Source organism: Vanacampus margaritifer, chromosome 10, assembly GCF_051991255.1.
Source record: "Vanacampus margaritifer isolate UIUO_Vmar chromosome 10, RoL_Vmar_1.0, whole genome shotgun sequence".
NCBI lineage: Eukaryota > Metazoa > Chordata > Actinopteri > Syngnathiformes > Syngnathidae > Vanacampus > Vanacampus margaritifer.
This window is the reverse complement of record NC_135441.1, coordinates 23843204-23862210: the sequence shown is the minus strand read 5'-3', so window position 1 is coordinate 23862210 and position 19007 is coordinate 23843204. Positions and strand designations below refer to the sequence as shown.

The following is a 19007-nucleotide window of genomic DNA, read 5'->3' as shown; positions in this document are numbered from 1 at the left end:
TGTAAACACTCCTTCAATTGTGTATGCGTTGCTACAAGACGGCTGTTAAAAGGTCTAATAAGTGGTTTAAAACAACTTGGCTGGAATTACATTTTAATAGTTGGGGCGAGAGCTCTTCTCCCCCACAGCTTTTGAGAAAGTTAAGACTTTAATACCCATAATTGCTGAGTGCTGTCTTTTTTTTCTTCTTTCTTTCTTTTTTGGAAGAGGAGGGCATGCCTGTACACTTGGCTGGAGAACACGGGTCTCTGTCTATTTATATCTTGGCCCACAGATGCTTTTCTGGATGGCAGAAATCCAGCGCAAACAAGTTATCACCAATGTTTCACCGAGTCATGCGAGGAAGATGGTTGAAAAGGAATGTAAATGATCATTCATTTGAATTTCTAGGAGCAGATGGGATCAGTTTAGTGGACAGGCGGCGATATGAAAGGAGATAGGACCTCTAAAAGTATTCCTCCCTGGCACATGAATTCTGAATTCGTTTGGGATGATGGTATGCAGATGCAATCTTTCACAACCTCTCAATTTGTAACACAAGATGTGTAAAAGTGAGGCCTGAGGGAACCCCTGTGATCCCCTGGCTCCCTCAAGCGGCACAAGTAAGGATTCATGAATGACCAATGGGGGATGCTTGCAGAAATAACATCTGCGTTTATCAGATGTCATTTGACTCAACTGTGTGTGTGTGTGGGGGGGGGGGGGGGGGCAAAAGGCCACTTCAGGCATCAAGAGTGTAAGGGAAAGGGAATTTTGTTTATAATGAGTTGCTAGTATGTGGAGCGGTTACATAATTTAAATTATAAAGGGTTATGCTTATTCAATTGTAGTTGCGGCATAGTATCTAAGGAGGGCAGTAATAAGCCTTGTAGCCTGTACACTGCCGGATATATAAACGAAGAAGAATGCAGTCATTGCAGCTTCCTGGACGAAGAGGTCGCTAATTGCGCTTCATGTGCGAAATGAGGACGAGTAGTGAGCGAGGGAGGAAGAAACGGCAGCAGCAGAGTCTATTCCTCAACTCTCTCCAGAATTCAAACTTGCTTCAACATCTGCCGTCAAATATGAGCTGTGGTGTGTAATTAACCGGAAAGAAAACACAAGCCGGGAATTTTATCGTTGTCCGACGAGGAGGCTCACTTTACATTCGAAGGTCTGTTGAATGTCCGAAGCCATTCCCCGGATACATCGGCGACCAACCACCGAGCTGCTGTCACCCGGAAGGCCGCCGCCGCCGCCACCGCCGCCGCACCGGGTGGGGATTTAACTTTCTCCCTCCCGGATGTATGGACGGAGCCGACGATAGCAACCTAGCATCCCCGGGGGTAAAAAGCGTCTCTGTTTGGTAAGAATGGATTCCTCCTTGGGGATTGGCAGCGAGGAGTGCTTGGCAATATCCTTTAAAAAAAAAAAAAGGAGGGAAAGGCATTTAATTAAATAATTGTTGCGATAGCTTGCTGGCTAACATACGCATGTCCTCTATGGTCGTGTAAAGTTATCATTAGGATTTTTGAACAAGATGAGAGTTGCTATTCATACAATACTAATTCATTTAACGCTTGACTCTTGTCATTTCTTCCACTAGGGGGCTCTCAACCAAAACAATGATAAAATAACACGATTTAATGACGTGCTTATCGCATTATTGGTTTCATTTATTAACTCATTTTAGTTATAAACATCAATGGTTATCCGGAATGTGACATTGTAGCAAACAAAAAAAAGTCTGCTGAACGCCCAAATTGTGCTATGTTGACTATTTGATAACGTGACCATCGGAAACATTCGACATACGTTGTTTCCAGATTACGAACAGAATACACGCTCAGTTACCGCCGTACTTACAATTTTTTATTTGATTGTTTGATTGACTCATAAATATAGAGTCTTAATTATTTTCTTTTCAATGATTTACTGTTATTATAAAATGCCAAGGTTACATAATTATACAATGATTTAGCTTGTACTGCTTCCTCCTGTCAGGTGAGGTACAACTTCTTTAAAATAATTAACTATTACTAGACCTACGAGTTATATAAAAAAGCGTTCTGAGTCGATGTCAGGAAATACAGTTCATGAACCCAAGCAATATTTTTCTGGAAAATTTGTAGTATATACTTTTACATTGTTTTGAATGAGAGCCCCGGTGTTAAGAAATCTTTATAAACGTCATGCTTTTGTTGTTTGGATTATCTGTCATTAACCAATTTATTCACTGATTTGTGTTGTGCAAATGTCAAAAAAAGCATGGCTTCCTGTGACACATCATGACAGCAACACTGCATTGCCAATCTGAAAGACACTGTGTTTTAAAATACACAAAAAGAAAAGTGATCAGGTGATCTACAGATTAGATTAGGTTTGTTTTGGGGGGGGGGGGGGGGTTCATGTTGAGACACAATAATTCCTTGATTGTGCTGCTTACACTGTAAGAGGTCTGGAACTGAGGGCTGGCCAGAAGGAGCCCAGGTTGCTGTCACTAATTGAACGTGGTGGACACTTTGTGTAAGTACCTTTTTATAGATTAGAACATGGTGATAAATCTCTTACAAGGGATGTGGGTGCTGACTGGTTGTTGTTTTTTTTTCGACAAAACTTCCTGTACATCCATTTTCTATCAAACTCGCCCTCATGGCGGATGTGTTAGGCCCCATCCCAGATGACTTTGGGTGAGAGGCGACGAAGCACACCCTGGACTGGTTGCCAGCCAACAAATCATAAAACCTGTATTTTACTGCACGGTAACAAGTAATACTTTATTATTAATTATGGAACATTTTCAAAATCACATAATCATTTGCAGTGGAAAGGTGAGCGAGGTACAAAATTGAGATGAAATGTTTAGACATTCTGCAAAACAATTTCATCATGGCAACAATGAATCAACGATGATTGAACCTCCGTCTCTCTTCCTCTCTCTCCGTGTTACCACTCGGCACTGCCGTCTACGGTGACGGGATGGAGAAACTCTCGAGCAATGGGAACATTACTCATCCTAGTAGTTAGTAGTATATGCATGTCATTATTATTATTTTATTGTAGACATCATTATTGTTGTCTTTTATGTTTTTATAACCTCAATTTAGCTGCTTCTGCATCATACAGTGACGATAAGATCGTTCTATTCTATTTCGGTTCACTCTTTCTGGACAGCACTTTGTTACAGTTGGTGTTGTCTTGGTGGTCTCTAAACAAAGTTGAGTTGGGAGTTGAGCATCTCAAAGAATCCGTGCACTGTGACGCTGCGAATGACTCATTAAATATGATGTGGATGCTTTGATTGTTTCGCCCACACTTGAATAACTGGAGCAATTAAATAAAAGGTAATACGTCATTTATGGTGACTTGATGTCATTCTAGTATCCTGTATATGTTGAATAGTTTGATGCTGTCATTGTTATCACTATGCGTTTTAGTGACCGGAAGTTAGCACGTCGCGGGACCCCAAATCCAGAAGTAGTACTTAAGGCTGCCACTATTTAACTCATTCACTGCCTTTGACGGCTATAGACGTCAAAAATTCATTTGAACTATTTCTATTAGTTTAATATTTTTTTCCCCACTTTTGTTAAACAAGAGTATGAAAACCAATATATTTTTTATTGTATTAAAACAGATATAATATTTTGTGATTATTTGTGAGTTAACTAGTGAAGTCATGCGATTAGTTCCGATTAAAAATTGTAATCGGCTGACGGCCCTAATTTTTAATAATCTTTTCTTTAAAAAAAAAAAAAAGTAAACATTTTTAAAATAAAAATTTAATTTAAAAAAGAAAAGATTTTAAAAAATTAGGGGTGTCAGGCGATTACAATTTGTAATCGTAATTAGTCGCATGACTTCACTAGTTAACTCACGATTAATCACAAATCTGTTCTAAATGTACAAAAAATAATAATTTCTAGGTTTTCATATTCTCGTTAACAAAAATGGGAAAAAAATGTTAAACTAATGGAAATATTTCAAATGAATTTTTGACGTCTATAGTTGTCAATGGCAATGAATGAGTTAATATATTTAGAATCGCTAACCTTTCGCTAGTCGGCATGAATGTGTTGTATCATGTTTATTTCGCTGCCATTTGTTGAGTAAAGCGACTGAAAGTTCTAATTTACGGTGGTAGTCCAGACAGATGGGAATCGAAACAAAACAATAGTAACAACGCTAAACATGGCTCGCTGAACAGAACCAGAATAAATGCTCAGGTATGCACATGGCTTGTGTATGTGCGCAGGTTGTCTCGCTCTAGCATGGGGCACAAAACATTTAGTTTGCGCCAGCTAGCAGCTACCTCCCCTCATTATCTGGAATTCCTAAACGCTGTAATGAAACTCACATGGGAACACAAGCTTCGCGCTAAGCTAATTGGAAGGAGCCGCAGCAGGGAGAAACTGACCCGCCGAGGCTTTATTCTCACTGGACCTGTGATTGTATGACGTGTACTGAAATGAGGTAGTACAGTGCATTTTAGTACAGTTGAAAACAGGAATATTTGGAAGTCTCATTTGTTTGTTGATTTTGAGACTCACTAAGAATCATCCTCATACAATTGGCAGATGCCTCATAGGGCAGCGCTTAGTGGCCTAGTGGTTAGCACATCTGCCTCACAGTTCTGAGGTTCAGGATTTGAAACTCGACCTTCATCCTGAAAACGTGTATGCTAGGTTTATTGAGAACTCTTGTAAATGTGAGTGTAAAGAGTTAATTGTCTATCTATGGCCTGCAACTGGATGGGAACCAGTCCAGGATGTAATACTGCCACTCGCCCAAAGTCACCTGTGATCTTTTTTGGCTTTTTCTGGAATTCTCATTAGCATAGAAAATCAAATATTAGCATGTTAGTTTTCTTTAAAGCAAAAATACAGTCCAGTAGGGCTGCTCGATTATGGGGGAAAAAATTATTAATCAATATTCATTTGGTAATAATTGAAATCACTATTACGACCCTCATTTTTTGAAACAAGACAATGTTTAAACATGAAAAAAATATTAAGACAAATGAATTTAATTGAAACACTATACAAAAAAAATATTAAATTAGTTATTTTAAAATAAAACAAAAATGCAAATATATGCATTTAAACAACTCAAAATTAGTATTAATAATAATTTAATTTTGTTTACGATTATGCCAATTTTGTAGATGTGAAGTATCATAATTGAATTTCGATTAATTGCACAGCCCTACAGTCCAGCAGTGCACAGGACGATAGTGAGATAATTGAACCGGGAAATACAGCCTCAAAAATGAACTGAACTTCAACAAGAGGACCGTACATTACAACAAGACATGCCTGCATGTTAGCATGATCATTTCATTTGTCCTTTTTCTTTTTCTTTTTACTGGTTTAACCAGATATAAACAGTCATTACTCTACATTACTTCTAATACTTCTCGAGTGTTGTGCATGAAACTGACTTGCCGTTATAGATTACGGCTGTGTGTAAATGATCGACCAATTGAATTTGAATGTCCGTAAATCATGCAAATAATTAAGGAAGCTGGCATTAAGCGAGAGTCTGTTCTGTTGCCGTGCAGACTCGGTGTGCTGGCCACCCCTGACGCTGTCGTTGCTCGTCCAGTGGCGCAGCTCTCCATACCCATTAATGGGAAATTTGAAATTGTAAAAGGTATGTGGATTTTTTTGTTCTCCGTATACTCGACTGAGTGGTTGGTGATTGAGCAAACGTGTCAGAATCTCAACGTTCTGTTTTGTAGATCAATCTTTTTTAAGCTAGCTACGCCCACAAATGACCTATGACCTGCAAGCTAACGTTTTAAAAGTTAATTTTTCTGTCACTGCAGAGGGAGAGGAAGCACTTCTCATTGACTTCTCCCTAGTGTGTGAGTACTTTTAAAGTATTTTTAGCTCTTCAAAACCCCAAACGTATCTTTTTTGTCTAAATTTCAAGGGTACCAGTGCCAAACTGTGGCAACGTAAGCAAGCTGATTGGAATGTATTGCAGCTCAACCTAACTACGCTTTTTTTTTTTTTCTCGGAGTGTTTACATCTTTATTTAGTAGCAGTCACGGGGTCGTGAGTTTCCCGGGCTCTCTGAAAGAATTCTGAATGGGCTGACAGTGGAATCACTATATTTTGTTTTCTCGACAGTCTGCATTTCTTGTGGCAATTCTAAAGGTGTTCCATGTGTGTGTTGCCCAACCGCCTTTAGCTGGACTGAAAATACGAATAAAAGGAGACAAAGCCCCAGAACTTTTGTTAGAACTGCAGGATGATGAGCGCACGCAGACTTTTCTCACCCAGGTGATAAGCGCTCAACAACAAGGTAGGTCAGCGTGTGTGTGAGAAACGGTTGGATGATGTAATTTTTTTAACAAATGATTTACTTAACTAACATTTATTGTCTAAGGCTGGCTTTATGATTTACATAAAAAATGGTTGGATAGATATTGTTAATATTTTATATGATTAACTTAAAATAGTTATTATTCACAGTAACTCGTGCTCATGACCACAATTTGGAGTTGCCAGAGGGTTTGACTTGGCTGAGCTTAAGTAAATATGATGTGTCGATTGTGTTCATGATAGTAACTTTGTGAGCAGTCGGAAAATGGGTTGTACAAGCATTCAGGAAGATGTGATGAGTCACACTCGGTTCAAATGATGACAATTCTCTATTTCCTTGTATGAATTCATCAGCATAGCGAGGCGGAGTGACCTCCCTCATTTCATTTTGTTTTTCTGTTGTTTGCACGGGTGCACAACTGCACTGAAAATGTCTTTGATTCAACCTATTATGCTACACGGGGTATCTTGGAAACGTGTCAGTATGATAGTAAACAATGTTACTATCTGTCAAAGTATAAACATGGCAAGCAGACTTCTTTCTGTATATATTAAGACTTCTTATTATTTACAGTTTCAATGGTTCACCCTTTTTCTCCTTACCATTATTATTTGCTCTGATTCAAGGATTAGTAGTACAGTAAAAGAAGATGTTAAATATTGAATTTTGCAGTAGACATTCTTATAAAGGTGTGCCTCCGAGATCTGTAAATATGACTAAGGTTCATCACAGCAGGCTCACTTTTGTACATTTTGTTTCCTGTCCTCCAGTTCAATTAAATCCTGCTAAGCCTGGCGCAATGGATCCCGTTACACAAATGTCTCCAAGGGCGGGTCGAGTCCCTATTCCGCCTCAGAGAGGACACAAGACTGCCAACTGTGTGGACTCTGGAGTCAACGCACCTACTTTGACTGGCACACTACCTCCCGCCCTCAACAGCAACACAACCACACATCACACTAATGCAGGTAATAAAAGCTTAGCAACGGCCATCAGCTTGTCACTGGAATAACACAATAACACTTTCTACACATTTATCCAAAAATCCAGCTCAGTCTTTGGCCTCAGACTTCGGCTTTGAGGATAACTTTAATCACACTTTGAAAGTGGAGGAAAAGAAAAACCACCAGAACAGGATAGTCGCCTCTCGGGATCCTCCTCCTGTTCCTCCTCTTCCTCCCCGCAAAGCCTCATTCACTCCGACTTATCAGCTGCCCCCCGCGCCCCTCACTAAAGAGAGAGCCATCTCCTCTCAGGCCAAAGACAACTCCGCTGGCATTACCAGACCAGAGTGAGTCACGCTACGTTTGTAAAATCGTGAAAGATGCTAAAAATCATTAAAATTGCTTTTTTAATTATTTTTTTTATTTTTTGAAATCCTGTAGTAGTTTTAGGTCGAACTTCGATCGGGCGGACAGGTCTCCGTCCTGGTGTGAGAGTCCCACCACAAACACCATGAGACAGGCCATGTTCTCCACCCAGGCGGGACAGAGAGAATACCTCATCAAACACCGCCTGGGAAAGAAAGAAAATGAATTTGTGGACATCCAGAACTTTAGGTAGTAGTGCTTCCTTTCGGGGGAGGGGGAATTCTGTAGTGGTTTTAGTGCAAAGTAGTAAGAAGATATATTTTTCGAGATAAATCTGGTTAAATTCTGATTTGTACGGCTAGCTGGGCATTTGACTGTAAAGCTGTGAGAGAGAAAAAAAGTAATATTACCGGTACTTGAAAAAAACAGTAGGTTTTTTTTCACTCTAATTCTAAGTAAATTTTACAAGGACCGTTTTGAGTACATTTGAACAGTTTATTTAAAAAAAAAAAAAAAGTTACTCAAGCATTGAGGAATGAACTCATGACCTTCAGCTTGGGATACAGTCACTCTACCACCTACACCACGCCACTGTACTACATGACTGTCTTTGACCATGCATTTCTTATTTACAAAACAGTTTTTCCACCACTTTTCCCTAAAGTGCACATAAATAGTCCCTATTGTTTCTGAAGGTTTTTCAGCGGTACGTGGAATGTGAATGGGCAGTCTCCAGACAGCAGCCTTGAGTCGTGGCTCTCTTGTGATGCAGAACCTCCTGATATGTATGCTGTGGGGTCAGTGATGATTTATTTCGACTCTCTCTCAAGCACGTTACATACTGTATCATTCTTGCTCAGTATTCATTGAATTCTTTGGTTCTTAGTTTTCAAGAGTTGGACCTGAGCACTGAAGCGTTCTTCTACATGGACTCATCCAAGGAGCAACAGTGGGTGGAGGCGGTTGAGAGAGGCCTACACCCTAAAGCGCAGTACAAGAGGGTGAGTAGAGGAGCAAATTTGAGAATGTTTCCCTCATTAACGTGCATATTTTTTGACAGGTGCGGATCATTCGACTGGTTGGGATGATGCTGGTGGTCTACATCAATAAGATACACAAGAAACACGTAACGGAAGTAGCTGCAGAACATGTCGGCACCGGAATAATGGGGAAAATGGTTAGTTGGTTAAACTTGGAAATTTCAGGATTGTTGTTCTTGTTTAGCTCATGTCGGCGGTTTGCCTTGTGCAGGGGAACAAAGGAGGCGTGGCAGTGAGGTTTGTGTTCCACAACACCAGCTTCTGCATCGTCAACTCTCATCTGGCGGCGCACGTGGAGGACTTTGAGCGTCGCAACCAGGACTATAAAGACATTTGTGCCCGCATGACCTTTCACCTACTGGACCACCCCCCTCTTAGTATCCACAAGCACGAGTTCGTTCTCAGCTTTTTATAACTAGAGTGCATGTGTTTTTTATTTTACACTGTTTAGCTTTGTTTGTTATTCTCACAGATACTTTTTTTTTTTTTACAATTCAGTCATAATAGCCAACAATTTTACAGACAGCATGCAAATAAATTTTTATTCCAGGTTGTTGTTGATTTTTTTACATCAACTCCTTTACCAGGCTGATTCGGGTTGGTCTTTGTGTGTTCTAGTGTCGTCATCTGGTTTGGCGATTTAAACTATCGTCTCTTCATGTACGATGCTTCTGAAGTTAAGCATCTCATTTCCCACAATGAGCTAAAGAAGCTTCAGGAGTTTGATCAGGTGAGAGATCCGTCAAAACTATCATCTCTGAAAAGGATTTTTAGGATTATTTAAATGTGAGGATAATCTGTCATCATTTTCTATTGTTTTAAATGTAGTTTTTAACTGTTGTGCAGCGTCCTTGAGGGGCTTCCAAATGTAATGAATTGTTATTATTATTATTATAACTCTCTTTCATACAAAGCTAAACATTCAGCGGCAGACCAAACGAGCCTTCACTGATTTCATGGAAGGAGAGATCAACTTCCTCCCAACTTACAAATACGACTCCAAAACAGACCGATGGGACTCAAGGTAAAATCATATTTTCTTAACTGAGGTTTACATACGTTTTCCAGGATATGACAAGCCCAGCTCCAACACATTTTTAGTTGTTATTCCTTTCGGATTAAGCCTGGTCAGCAAAGCAGGCATTTCCCGTCGCTATCGATGCAGAGATACCGAGTCAGCTTTGTCTGTATGGGTCGGCCATCCCTGAAAGTCTTTCTCTTTGTTTCCGTTAGTGGGAAGTGCCGCGTTCCAGCGTGGTGTGACAGGATCCTGTGGCGGGGCAACAATATCAAGCAGCTCAAGTATCGCAGTCACATGGAGCTAAAAACGAGCGACCACAAACCGGTCAGCTCCATCTTCAAGATAGGGGTAAGAAGTGGACCAATCAAGACCTCTTTCACAGTTCGCCTACTGGAAAATAAGGAAGAAAAACAAATTCAACCATTGAATAATACCATGACCTGAATGACTTTAAAAATAAAAATAAACATTTTTGCAGGCACATTAGTTTTTTTTTTTTATGTTATTTTTACAGTAAGTTAAAAAAAAAAAAGATTTAGGAATATATGCCATTAGGCTACCAATATTTGATAATACCAAAATGTATGTGTACAAAATGAATGCCTCCCTGCATTTATAGTTGAGAAAAGAAATGTCCCAGCCACAATTTGCTGAAGTACAGTGCAGTACTTAGACACCATAACGAATGTAATCATGGTGGTATAATTCACAAGATAAGCAATGAATCTTACATGGATGACAATCATAATGTTTTGGCCCACACTGAGGACTCACTTTACTAAGAGTTAAAGTTTTTCACAATTTCCTGTATTTGTGCAACAGGTGAAGGTGGTTAATGAGCAGCGCCACAAAAAGGTGTTTGAGGAGATTGTCCGCGCCATGGACAGAATGGAGAACGATTTCCTCCCATCTGTGTCTCTGAGCAGGACCGAGGTAAGTAAATGTGTCTCGCTCTCGCCAATCAATGTCAATCGCTCCGTCCTATTTTTACGGGCATCTTAACAGGGTGTCCGTTTCCCCAGCAACATATTTTAGTTCCTCCTCATGGGCCTCCAGGCATTCCCAGGCCAAGAAAAGAGCTCAATAATCCGACCAGCATGCCCTAGGCTGGGTCGACCCTGGGTTGGTTGATTGTGACTGGAATACCTCCAGTGGTAGGCATTTCGCTGGCTTCCATTTCAATTGCCCGAACCCCTTCAACCCATTGGAAAAGGAGCTTAGGCTAAGGCTGGCTATTCTTTGAAGAAATCCCATTTGAGCTGCTCTTTCTTTTTGTGGTACATTCCTTCAGTTAATACCTAAAACTCACAAACACGAGAAAGGCTGGGAAGTACCTTGTGAAGACAACAGAGTCCAGCTCCTATGAGGCAATTTGGCATGGGATTGAAGCCAACTCTATCTAGTTGGTACAGTTCTACGTCATTGACTGGATTTGGAGGTTACATAATAGAACACGTTTTCAACAACTCTCCACTTTTGTGGTCACACCACCGTACTAGCGTTTCATCCTGTTCTTTCCAGTATCTACTCTGTTCCAAATGAGTTAACACTGACACGTTCTGTCCATTTTTACCCACAGTTCACATTTGAGAATGTGAAGTTCCGGCAGCTGGAGAGGGAACGTTTGCTCATCAAAAACGACGGGCAGGTCCCTTGCCACTTCGCCTTCATCCCCAAACTCAATGACTCGCAGTACTGCAAGTCGTGGCTGCGTGCCGAGCCCTGCGAGGGATTCTTGGAACCAAGTAATTTCTTAGTGTTCCATGTCCATTTTAATTAAAATGCTTTCCCTTGACATTTAATATTTGTAGTAGCTTAAATCCAGCTGGACACAATATTAATTTATTAAATGGTTCAGCTAGTATTTTTTTATTTTCTTTCTTTATTTACATTATTATTATTGTTATTTATGTATATATTTATTATTATTTTTTTTTTTTTTTAGGGTATATATAGGATGTTATTCTTGGCAAGTAATTGACTCATTTGCTCCCCAAATCGAATAAATACGTTCTGTTTTAAATATTTTAGGTGTCTCAAAGACATATTTATGCATTTTTTATGTTTATTTTTTATGCTAGAGCATACAGAAGGCTTTGATGCAGCCTCTGAACTGCAGACAACGGTTAAAGCAATGGTAGTCATTATACAAAATGACCAGCAGGTGGCAGTAGAGTATAAGAGATCAACCAGGGCCATGTTGCAACAAGCGCTTTTCCCCACAGTTTTAAGCAGATTTGTGAATAAATGAAGAATTTTGGCTATATTCTAATGCTAGTTGCTGCAAAGCGGAAACAGATAGAAATATACTTTTTTTCCTGACGAAAGAAGAGACTCTAATCTTTCTTTTGGAAGGTTCCATGTTTTTATAGCAATAGAACACAATATCCTGTGGGCCTTGCAAAATCAGTCAAAATCCAATAAAACAGCCGGAAGCGAAGGGGGTTTCTTCTGTGAAAATGGCCGCGAGTGAATGAGTTAAATCTCTTTTCTCATGATCAGGTGAGACCCTGGAGATCTACCTTGAAGTCTACGTGAGTAAAGACTCCGTCACGCTGCTCAACTCTGGCGAGGACTGCATGGAGGACATCCTGGTGCTCCACCTGGACCGAGGCAAGGACTACTTCATCACCATCTCCGGCAACTACCTGCCCAGCTGCTTCGGCACTTCTCTGGAGACCCTGTGCAGGATGAAGAAGCCCATCCGGGAGATCCCCATCACCAAACTCATCGACTTGGTGAGGAGAACTTGAAATGCAGGGGAAATGTGAGATTAGTCAACAAAGAGAGAGATTGTGAAACTAGCTTAGATCCGATGGCCGTTCTTGGTACTGAGGCCCGTGAAGGCAGAAAGAGGACACGTGAGGGTTTACTCGCTCTGGGTAAACTCTGTCACACAATGAGTCTATTTTTAAACGCTATGAAATGCTTCAGCGTGTATTTAAGTGAATAAGGAAGTAGCAAAGACACAGGGAACGAGTAAGTGAGAGAACTCATTTAGGTGATAATTCCTACTTTGCTATTTTGGATTATTTCCGAAATAGCGCTACTGTCACTTCTTTGTTTCCCTCTGTTTCCGATTTTCCTGCATTTGTGTGGATGCAAAGATTTATGCTGGCCATCATCAATTGATTATTTTTTTCCCCTTCTGATGCTCGGTGCCGTCTTCTTTCTTCTTTTGCTTCCTTTCATCGCCTCTCCTTGCCTTTGATCATTCCTTTCCAACTGCATTCTGGCTGTGGGCTGACTTCTCTCCCAGGGAGAGGACACTTTCACCGAGAAGGTAAAATCGCTAGTGTAGTGTGCATGGTGTGCAAGTATAACTATTGGCTTTTGCCGCCCACAGGAAAGATCCAAGGTGAACTTCTTGTTAGTGGATGATGCAAGCACAGAAGACAAACCTCTAAAGATCCCCAAGGAAGTGTGGATTCTAGTCAACCATCTCTTCACCAAGGCTTGTGATCAGGTGAGATGTGGGGTTGGAGGTCAACACGCTCCTTTTAACAGACAAAACCATCGCTTATGTAGGAAGACAGTTTTACAGCGCACGTTTACAGTATACTGGGTACACATGTGATGTAAATTTTGCATAATCTGTTGCATCCGTCTCTCAGGAGGATCTTTTCCAAACGCCGGGATTAAAGGAGGAACTGCAGAGCATCATCGACTGTCTGGATACCAGCATTCCAGATGTCGTCCGTATCCTCATTCGTGAAGCCAGTTCTACAATGCCATACGGCAGATTAACAAGTCTGACCTGTCTGAATTGAAAATAACCTTACGAGCAATCCTTTAATAGGTAGTAGAACCTTGTGATTTACTTCATCGAAGCAGAGGAGAAAATAACGAAATGATATACTGTAAATGAGAAGCCAGTTTTACTGGAGGGCGTCTTAACTAAAATCCTCTTTCCCTATTGAAAGGAGTGGAAATGGCATTCATTTGTTCCAGCCTAAAAAAAAACACACACAAATGTGCTGTTTTTTTTTTTCAGGAGTTCTATAAAAATATGCACTAATAACTTAATTAAATAGAAGGTAGATTCTCATTTTGTGGCTCTGTGTATGCACCTTGGCCACCAGGGAACAGTATAACACAGATATATGGATATACGTGGAGACTCACAACTCCTCAGTATGCAGCAGTAATATTACCGTATTTTTTGGACTGTATGTCGTGCCATATTATAAGTTGAGACAATCCCGAAGAAAAAAACACAAGTCACTCCGGAGTCTAAGCTGATTTTTTTTTTTTTTTGATGGGGGGTATTTTACAAAAAACTAAACTACGGAAATGTGCCCGAGCAAAACAAATGTGCCCGTCTGTTACCCCAAAAAGGAGAAATTTCTCATGTACTTTGAGTTCCTCGTAAAAGGTTTTGAATATGATGTTAAAGGCTGTATTTTGTCTTAAATCAAACTTTGCTAGTAATGATTTCAATTATAATCATATAACTCATTCAGCTTGCCTTTTAACTCATTCATTGCCATTGGCGGCTATAGACGTCAAAAATTCATTTGGACTATTTATATTAGTTTAACATTTTTTTCCACGTTTGTTAACAAGAGTATGAAAACCTATAGATTTTTTTTTTTTAGAAATACAGATATAAAATGTGTGATTAATCGTGAGTTGACTATTGAAGTCATGCGATTAATTACAATTGAAAATTTTAATCGCCTGACGCGACTTAAAGATTATTAAAAATTCGGGGCGTCAGGCGATTACATTTTTTTAATCGTAATTAATTGCATTACTTAACTAGTTAACTCACAATTAACCACAAATTCAAATATCTGTTATAATTGTACAATAAAAAAATATAGGTTTTCATACTCTTGTTAACAAAAGTAGAAAAAAATTGAAACTAATAGAAATAGTTCAAGTGAATTTTTGACGTCTATAGCCGTCAATGGCAGTGAATGACTTAAAATGATTTGGCGTTGTCTCTCAAAGTCAAAGAAACTGAGGAAAGTGGTATTCATCCTTCAATCCATCTGACATCTTCTAATGATGGTTGACATTTGCCGTTTAATCAGGATAGAACACTTTCTTGTTCCTCCTTAACGCTTCCATCAAGCTGGTTGCAACCACTCTGTGGCCGAAGCACTGCTGATCTTCTTAGAGGCCTTGCCGGAACCGGTCGTGTGCTACGAACTTTACCAACGATGTCTGGAGTGTGCCCACGACAGCCGCCTCTGCAAACAGGTGACCGCATCAGCCCTCCTCGCTCTGTTTTAGGCATCCTCATTTTGTGAAGCTAAGTATGATGGCCATATTTCACTTTGGTGTAATCAGGGATGTGATTTTTCCGCTAATTTGCGGAATTCCGCTTTTTTTTATCTCCCCCCAAAAAAAAAAAATCTGATTTTTTTTTTTTTTTTTTTTTTTTTTTTAGTAGTTCATTGTGTATGCACATGACTCCGACAGATAACATCTTCTGCTATAACAAAGACATTTGTGGTATGCTCTAATATGAGTTACTTTTCATTTGGTCATGATACAATTATTTGTTCATGAAATTTGAACTCTTCAACATTATTTATGTGTTAACTTAGTAATCACATTAGTTAGATATGATGATATTCTCAGTGATAGTTTTTAAAAGCAAAGGCAGTCCAATGTTTTTGAATGTGACTGATTTTGAGTTGACTAAAACTGCCATTTTATATGGGATAGTTCAATATACATTGAAAATTTATGCTGTTGTTTTGTCTATTTCTTTGTCATGTGAGTGCATTGAAAGTACTTAAAAACACGGAAAACCCATGAAAACCCTGGACCTAGCTGGGTGCCAGCGGCCCCCAGACCCCCGGCTAAATTTTCAGATAATTTCACTTTGGTCAAATCACATCCCTGTGTAATACACAGTTAAGCATATATTTTATGATTTTCAGTTGATTTCCCAGCTGCCCCGTGCTCACCGTAATGTGTTCCGCTACTTGATGGGATTCCTGAAGGAGCTGCTCAAGCACGCGAACAACAACAACCTCACAGCCAGCCTCATTGGTAAGACACATTTCGGGAACGTTGGGTTTATTTTCTCCAATAAGTAAGACAAGTAAGTTGTCGCAGCCTACGCACCTCATTAGGGCTGAACAATTAATGACAATCAAATTAATAGCAATGCAGTTTTTAATCATAATTAACCACATGACTTCAATCGTTAACGCACGATGGCAAATTTTATATCAGTTCCAAATGTAAAATATTTTTTTTTCTAGTTTTTGTACTCTTGTTAACATAAAAGTGGGGGGGGGTGTTAAATTAATAGAAATATGGCTGCATCTTTTATTCATTGATACAGTAATTCATAATATTGAGTTAAAATTGTGTGATACTGATTTGTGTTGAAGTTATTTTTCTGCCACTAGATGGCGTATTTGCATTTGTAATACGTTGGTGACAGCTCAGTGCATTTTTCTTTTCATACTAAGAGCCATTCTAATCTTTTACATGAAGCGAACTTGTGAAATTCTGCACATTTTTTAAATTGTAAAATATAACTTAACCCCAGTCCCCACAAATATATGCATTATTATTAAACTTATTACTGATCAATTTTGAGGTGGACGTGTCTGCTGCGTTGTGACTGGAATTCCCCCAGTACAGGATTTCCAAGTTAGTTTATTGCACGTTAAAAAAAAATAGTGACATTAAAGGAACTTTAAATTAACTCAAAATAGGGCTGTGCAATTAATCGAAATTCAATTAAAATTTCAATTATTACACTCCACAGTTACAAAATTGGCGTAGTCGTAAACGAAAATAAAAGATTATTAATACAAATTCTGAGTTGTTTGAATGTGTATATTTGCACATTTGTTTCAAAGTAGCTAATTTAATAAATCTTGTTTGGGCCAAAAGAAACTTGCACAAATAGTGTTTCAAAGAAATGTATTTGTAATAAAACAATCACAATATGGAGGGGGAAAAGGCTATTAGATAATTTTTCTAAATTTTTCAGCCATACACTTTTTTTTTTTTTCATCCAATATGTTTGTATCTTTCTCGTTAGCCACCCTCTTTGCCAGCCTCCTGATCCGACCGCCTCCCAGCATGGCGAACCGACAGACGTCCCATGACCGGCAGAAAGCCATTGACTTTGTCTTGGGCTTCCTCATGGCAGGAGATGAAGAGTAACTTGCCTCCCCTCCTGATTTCCTCCACACTTTCTCCATAGGAGCCAAAGACAGTTGAGCACCGCAAGTGGCCCTCCGTTCATTTGACATCTGGTGGTAAACATTCACAAACTCGTCACTTGTCAGATACCTTTTTTTTTTTTTAGGAACCTCCATTAGACGTGAAAACGCTTTCACCAAGTTGTGCTTCTCCCCGGATTGCTATTTTCTGCATTTACAAGCACTTTGGAAAGGTGTGATTGATGCTATGCACTTTTTGATGACTTAAAGGACCCGTGCCTCCAGACCAGACGTCCTCGTTCTAACAGACCCAAAATGGACGCCCCCACAAGGAAAACACTATATTCCATTGTTATGCTAGCATACCTCTCATAGAAGTTACAAATGAAGTTCACTCGTAAAGGATACACTGCTTTCTAGATTCATCCTGAAGTTTCACCCAAAAGCTGAATATCCCAAACTTTTTTCGCCCTATTCTTGATAAGGGACACCAAAAAAAAGCATCCATTTTCCAGCTGCTTTAGTTGAAAGGGGTCCATGTTGTGAATTCTCATACCTTCTATAACCATCCGTTGTGTTTGGCTATTATTTAAACGTTTTCATTTCAACAAGGCGAGTTGACGTTTTAAATAGAAATGGTAATATGACAACATTTTGTCATGAATGTTTGCTGTGTGTGATCTTGGGAGAATTGTGGGAGCCTTACATCAAGTTTATCCTGTTCCTCTGGAGTTGTCTCCAAATGGACGTGCTGACTTCCTGCTCAAAGGCGACAGCGCGACCTGCTGTCCCCAAGGCTGTAAATAGCAACCGTTTACCTTTTGCTGTGGCATCTGTTATCATTGGCTGTCACAAAAGTGGTACTATCTACATGTGTGTTTTTGTCTAACGCATACGTTTCCTGCTCATGATTCATACAGCAGTTTGGACTTTGTCTCGCACTGTTTTGTCTTTACTGTAACTCCACCAGGCAAAAGTGACGCAGCATATTTATTGTCTCGTTACGTGATGTCTACCAGTGTGCTGTAGTTAATAGACCAATCACATCACGGGGAGTTAAACCGTGCGTATGGGAGATGGCAAATGAATGGGTTATTCCATTCCGCCCATTAGTTGTGCTTTGTCCTGTGATGCTTCGGTTGTAATGTGAGCACATGATTTTACTGCTGACAATCATGCATGTAGGCTTGAAATTGCTTTTTTTTTTTTTTCTATCTGTATAGTCTTCTGTTCATGGAGAGTTTGAGCTGGAACGCAGTGTGCCGGCTTGGGAGAGACATATTCCATCACCAATCTTTTAATGTTATGTAATCGTCTTTCACCAATCCAACTTTTGCAATCTCACCTGAAATGAAAACCTCCGATTCAAGTGTTGTCATATGCCAGTGAATAATGTGTATTTATGGGAATTTATTGTGCAAGACACGTGGTCATCATCTGCTCCTTAATGAAGGTACTCAAAGCAACACTTTGCGTTCATCTTTTCAGCTTCTTTGGTACTTTTTAATTTATTTAACAAATAAAACTGTATTTAAATAATGTTTACGTTGTTCTCAAATTTAGTACCACGATTGATAGTTTGGAAATCACCATGCCTCATTCTCATTGCAGGTTTAGTCTCATTATTTGCTTGGCTGCCCGGCTTCATCCTATCAAAAGCCATAGCTGTGCTGGAAAAAAAAAAGAAAAGACATCTGTATGACAATTACAGCCGGTAAGTGTTTGTCTTGAGTTAAAGAGGAAATTTTCGAAAACATTTTCAACATATCTAAAATATTCCGAATTTTATATTTTTTATTTGAAAAGACAATTGCAAATGTCAACTGGAGAGATGTTATTACTGCTGTAGTGCGTGTGTAGCACTAGGTGGCAGTATTGCCTTACTTTTTTCTCTTCTCGGCTGTTGATTCCAAGTAGCCCTGGATGCAGAGTGCATTTCGAGGCGTGCCTCAACGTCGGGTGGACTTTTGACTCCTCTCACGGATTTTTCAAAATGGTTTAAAAATAATAATAATTTCAAACGAAATTTGCAGCTTTAATGATGCGCTGTTTGATGACGTAAAGTTATTTTTTTTAACACACTATGAAGCATCGAAAATTACAAACACTCAAGCCTCAGTCAGCCGGGGCGGAGCTAACTAAACCGTTTGAGGAAGAGGCGGAAGCAGATAGCACATCCCTGGTC

At 39.5% G+C, this 19007-nt stretch overlaps 1 protein-coding gene across 3 annotated transcripts; it reads left to right on the top strand.

Annotated features, from left to right (window-relative positions):
• The first annotated feature begins 937 nt into the window (after nt 1-937).
• ocrl (OCRL inositol polyphosphate-5-phosphatase) lies at nt 938-18363 on the top strand. Of its 3 annotated transcripts, XM_077578389.1 has the most exons (24): nt 938-1394; nt 2427-2505; nt 5540-5631; nt 5807-5845; nt 6175-6288; nt 7080-7277; nt 7360-7600; nt 7695-7868; nt 8315-8416; nt 8506-8620; nt 8680-8796; nt 8871-9052; nt 9278-9389; nt 9574-9683; nt 9893-10028; nt 10503-10613; nt 11260-11425; nt 12183-12418; nt 12940-12963; nt 13027-13146; nt 13295-13379; nt 14761-14888; nt 15578-15689; nt 16699-18363. In XM_077578389.1, exons 1-24 carry the CDS (start codon nt 1352-1354, stop codon nt 16821-16823), a joined length of 2961 nt encoding a protein of 986 aa, XP_077434515.1. In that variant the 5' UTR covers nt 938-1351; the 3' UTR covers nt 16824-18363. The 3 variants fall into 3 exon arrangements, with proteins under 3 accessions (XP_077434515.1, XP_077434517.1, XP_077434516.1); XM_077578391.1 differs by lacking the exon at nt 5807-5845; XM_077578390.1 differs by lacking the exon at nt 12940-12963 and having other exon boundaries at nt 939-1394.
• The last annotated feature ends 644 nt before the right edge of the window (nt 18364-19007 follow it).